The sequence below is a fragment of the Euprymna scolopes genome, chromosome 46 (assembly GCF_053919585.1).
Source record: "Euprymna scolopes isolate OS-2025 chromosome 46, ASM5391958v1, whole genome shotgun sequence".
NCBI lineage: Eukaryota > Metazoa > Mollusca > Cephalopoda > Sepiida > Sepiolidae > Euprymna > Euprymna scolopes.
Window position 1 is genome coordinate 37,340,610 of NC_136527.1, and position 5,469 is coordinate 37,346,078.

The 5,469-nt window shown below is 38.6% G+C and overlaps 1 protein-coding gene across 1 annotated transcript; it reads left to right on the top strand.

Moving 5' to 3' along the window:
* Positions 1–1,439: 1,439 nt before the first annotated feature.
* Positions 1,440–3,222, top strand: LOC145270095 (uncharacterized). Its single transcript, XM_080125696.1, has 2 exons — positions 1,440–2,316; positions 2,819–3,222. Exons 1-2 carry the CDS (start codon positions 1,440–1,442, stop codon positions 3,220–3,222), a joined length of 1,281 nt encoding a protein of 426 aa, XP_079981822.1.
* Positions 3,223–5,469: the final 2,247 nt, after the last annotated feature.

A 5,469-nucleotide genomic window follows, 5' to 3' on the forward strand; every position in this document is an offset into this window, starting at 1 on the left:
CGAAATTTCAGCGGCTGCGGCGGCGGGGGGGGGTTAATACCCACAAGTTCCAAACATTTAAAAACAATTCGAAATTTAATTTGGTTTTGTTGTCATATTATTTATCCACAAAAAAAACCAAAAAAATCAGTTCTAGCCAACATGTGGCCCTATAAGCAGGGCGCATTCTACATGATAGCCGGCAGTTGGCATGCAGGGGCCTCTTTTGTATATGTTCGCCAAAAAAAGTTATATCTAATAAGTAACAAAAAAAAACTCACCTTTTAGAAAAACAACATTGTATAAAAACCACAATATGTTTATTGGTTACAAAACGGGGGATCGATTTGGTATGACGTTGTAACTAAAAAATTTATCAACCCTTAACAATTGTCGCAATAATAAAACAGACAAATCTTATTTTAGAGTTCACATGAATTGTACCTAAACCCCCGAAATAAAATGAATTTTCCCTTTCTTTCTTTCATTTTACAGACTCAACACAATCTTGCAAATTAAGCAAGGTATTACCAGTTTTTTAAAAAATTACTGGCCATACTTTTGTTAATTTTTATGTTAAAATATTTTCTACTTACAACTTTCTATTACTGACTGCTTGCTTACATTATTTACAGATTTTAAAAAAATATTAATCTTGATTTTGAAATTCTCTTCTTTTTGAACGAATTTAACCAAACGATTGATTTGAATACTTTCGTCAGTCCATTTTGCATTACTTTCATTACACTTATATTACTGCTGTTAATTTGGAGAACATTACTATCAATTATGCCAAAAAAGGGAAAGTCATCGATAAATGCATCGAGGCATCAACTAATGAAAAGACGTCGCATGGCGCAACAATCAACAGTTAATGTGTCCTACGACATTGCCGAACACCCAGGGAATGCTAGGGACGTATTTGTTGAAAATGGTCGTTTGGGTCATTCGGCTGGGGGTGCTTCTTCCTTCTTTGCAGCTTCGACGGCAATTGATGATGATTTAAATTTGCCTGGTCCTTCGACAAGTACTTTCTTAATCGCAACATTAGACGGTTCACTGCACGCCAATCTCCCTATTTACCTAAATGAAAGGAGTAACATTCACGCTATTTCTCAAGCTTCAATGGATGAAGACCAAAGAGAAATTTATTTGGACAGAAATTCTTCAAGCTCGGCTGAAGAGCAACAAAACTCATCTTAAAAGAAAGGCTGCGTCTACATGCTTCCGAAACCGACAAACAACGGGACAAACGTTTAAGGATAAATGCTTCGGCCTTGTCCACTGCACGCGCTTCAGAAAATGCAGAGCAACGAGACAGACGTACAAAGGGTCATATAGAATATAGAGCCAATTTGGAAGGACATTCAAGAGCAACAAAGTCACGCTGGTCTTTAAAAGCATTCAACTATATTCCCTCTTCTAATTATGCTGAATACGCTGACATAAAAATAGGCTCTATGTATAAGAAATGCTCCCATTGTCTCGCGAAAAGATGGCCAAGTGAGCCAGCGGGAATATGCTGTTCAAATGGCAAGGTGAAACTCCCACTTCTTGAAGAACCTCCACAACCGCTACTACGCTTGCTCACGGGTTCAAATCCTGAATCAAGAACCTTCTTGAAAGAAATAAGGCAATACAATTGCGCCTTTCAAATGACGTCTTTCGGATCCAGTTACCAATATGAAGGGGGGTTTATGCCAACATTCAAAGTACAGGGTCAGGTGTACCATCTGAGTGGATCTCTTCAGCCAACTGAAAATGAGGCACCTCAATTTCTTCAAGTTTACTTCATGTCAGACTATCTGAAACAAGCTCAAAGAAGGAATTCATTTACATTTGCCTGCAACAATGACACAATCACTTCCAACAATCGACTAAAATTGATTTGGGACCTTCAAAGTATGCTTCATGAATACAACAACTATGTACGAAGCTTCAAATATGCTCTAGAATTAAATCCTGCTGATAATTTTAGCATTGTCATCGATGCAGATAACCGACCATCCACTGAATATGCAGGTCGGTTTAATGCTCCTTCTTTTAATGAAATCGTAATACTTCTTAGTTGTGACCAACACCATTCTCGAGATATTGTCATCAGACAACGGGATGCTGGTCTCCAGCGCATAAACGAAACTCACAGATCATACGATGCGCTTCAATATCCTTTAATGTTTGTTCGTGGAGAAGATGGTTACCACTTTGGAATTCCTCAATTTGACCCATCTACTTTGGAATATAATTTTTTCAAAACAGTTTCTTGTAAGGATTTCTATGCTTACAGATTTATGATTCGGGACCAAAAGGATAACAGTGACCAGAATAATGATACTGGTGATTATAATACTACTACTACTAATAATGATAATAACAACAATAGAAATATTTATTTCAATCATTTACATCGGTTTCAAGACCTTTACAATCAGTATGCTACTGACGTGTGCTAAAATGGAATCAGAACGCCTATGCTACATCAGAAATAATCAGGCAAAATTGCGTTGCAACAGCTACATACATTTGAGGGATGGTCTTAACAGAGATGCAGATCCAAACAATCTAGGCAAGCTTTGTATTCTGCCCTCCACATTTACTGGTGGGCCCTGCTATATGCACGAAAGGACTCAGGATGCGATGACAATTGTGAGGCACTACGGTAGGCCTGCTTTGTTTGTAACCTTCACATGTAACCCAAATTGGAAGGAAGCCCAGGTTGAACTTTTCAATGGCCAATCAACAGCAAACCGTCATGATATCTTAGCAAGAGTATTTCACTTGAAACTTAAAAAATTGATGGATTTGATAAACCTAGGTGAGATTTTTGGACCTGTCCTAGGAAACATGTATACAATCGAATGGCAGAAAAGAGGTCTTCCTCATGCTCATATTCTAATTTGGCTCGTGGATAATATATGTTCGAATGACATTGATAAAATCATCTCTGCAGAACTACCAGATCCGTCTGTTGACAGGGATTTATATAACATGATAAAGGTGCATATGATTCATGGACCATGCGGCCCTGGTTTTAGAAGAGACTTACCATGTGTTAAAGACAACAGGATATGCACAAAAAGGTATCCTCGCCAGTTTATTTGTGAGACACAGACTGATACTGATGGATACATTGTACAGACGATGAAGACCCGAAGATGGTGGCTTCACTGCGACCGTAAGAAATTACGAGATCGACAACAGATGGGTCATACCATACTGCCCAATTCTTATCAGCACCTTTGATGCCCACATAAACTTCTGTTCATTGTATCAAATATGTTTGTAAGTACATCAATAAGGGTTCTGATGCCGCCTCCTTTGGTCTCCATAACGACAATACAAGAGATGAAGTCCTACAATATCAGGTAGGGCGTTACATTAGCAGTAGTGAGGCATTTTGGCGAATATTTGGATTCCCTATCCATGATAGGCATCCACCAATTCAACGTCTGGACATTCACCTTGAAAATGGACAGCGAGTGTACTACACCCCGACAACCGCACAAAATATAGTACAAGCACCTAGACAGACAACTTTGACTGCTTTTTTCAGGCTGTGTGAAAGTGATGACTTTGCCAAAACTTTAATCTATTCTGAAATTCCTTCATACTACACATGGAATAAAAAGCGTTGGATTCGCAGAACTATCGGGAGACGAGTTGAAGGTGCTGAAGGTATTAGATGAAATGATTGCCTTGGACGTGTCTATACTGTACCTCCAAATCAACACGAATGTTTCTATCTCCGAATTCTGCTTCATGAAGTTCAAGGGCCAACAAGCTTTGAAGATCTTCGTAAATTCGGTAACCGAGTTTGGCCTACCTACAGGGAAGCCTGTATGGCTCGAGGTTTACTTGAGGATGACACTCGCTGGGAAGCCACCTTAGCTGAAATTGCTGCCTCATATTCAGCTCGGCGACTTCGAAAAATATTTAAGATATTACATTTCTGCAGTGTTGGAAACGCATTTAACCTGTGGTTGAAATTCAGAAATAGCCTTTCCGAAGATTTTTTTTGCATCAGGCTCAAGTGCGCCTTCCAGAAATTCAACTTGATTATTGTGATTAGTTTTACAATAGGGCATTAATAGATATAGAGGACAGACTTATTTTTATAGGTGGAAAATATTTGCAATCATATGGTCTGCCACAAACTGAACGTACCAACAAATTCCAACTCTAATACTTCAGGAAACATCATATGATGTCGATTCTTTAACAAGCTACATCAATGAAATGATGCCTAAGCTACTTCCTGAGCAGCTGCTCGCTTTCAACACAGTTACCACCACCGTTTTCAGACGTGCTGGTGGAATTTTCTTCCTTGATGCCCTGGAGGCACCGGAAAAACATTTGTTACCAAATTAATTTTGGCCAAAGTTAGGCAAACTAATACTATTGCCATTGCCGTCGCGTCTTCTGGCATCGCTGCTACTCTTCTTCCTGGTGGCAGAACAGCACACTCTATGCTTAAAATACCACTTGACTTAATTTCAGCTCAAACGGCAGTTTGCGATATCACCAAAGATAGTCCCAGAGCACAGCTACTTCGACAAACAGAAATTATTGTGTGGGATGAGTGCACCACTGCACCAGTGCACCATAGCTCATAAAGGGGCTTTTGAGGCTTTAGATAGAACTCTTCGGGATATAAGAGATGACCAACGATCCATGGGTGGTGTTACCCTTCTACTTTCAGGTGACTTTCGCCAAACACTACCTGTGGTCCCAAAGGGAACCAGAGCTGATCAGGTACGTGCCTGCCTAAAATCATATTTTAAGGGGTCAACATTAGAGTCAAAGTTCAAAAATATTTTACCTTTGTGGTCTCTACGAAACTACTTGGTGTAAACACTTGAACTTTGACATAAAGCATAGTTATAATGAGTTTAATCTTTTTTATTCGTTCTGGACCGAAAGTTTCGCTGCCATGGAGTCAAAGTTAACATATTTGACCTTTATGGTCTCTACTAAACTACTCTGCTAATGTTGGGCCTAAAATATTGAAATCTAACTTGCAGTGTATTCAGACATTGGTCTCGCAATCTAAATAGATTTTGGGTGGAAATTTCGCAGCCGAGCGGTCCAAGTTCAAATATTTGACCTTTTTGAATTATACCACACTCCTTTACCAATTTTGGGTCTAAACACTTGAGATTTTACATGTAGGTTACTTGGACCTGGGTCAAACTTTTTCATTTGCTTCGAGCGCAAAAACATAACTGCTAAGAGACAAAAATTGCGGTCAAATTGATACATATTACATTTATACGTTTTCTACCAAATTACTATGTCAATTTGGAGTCTAAACACTCAAAATTTGAGATACAGGGTAATCGGATGTGATGAAAATTTTTTTATTGGCTTTGACAAACTGGATATATTTTTCGTGTTTTTTTTTTCAATGTAACATATTTATTCAGCTCGAAAAACGGGTCTGTATTACTGTACACATAGATTCGAAAAAGTTGTCAAAAAACAAATATATAA

What these genes read in the sequence shown, in the direction of transcription:
- LOC145270095 (XM_080125696.1), top strand. Translation starts at nt 1,440, where the DNA reads ATGTATAAGAAATGCTCCCATTGTCTCGCGAAAAGATGGCCAAGTGAG. An exon ending in TGACCAGAATAATGATACTG is followed by an intron (nt 2,317 to 2,818) that starts GTGATTATAATA and finishes GACCTGTCCTAG; the next exon opens with GAAACATGTATACAATCGAA.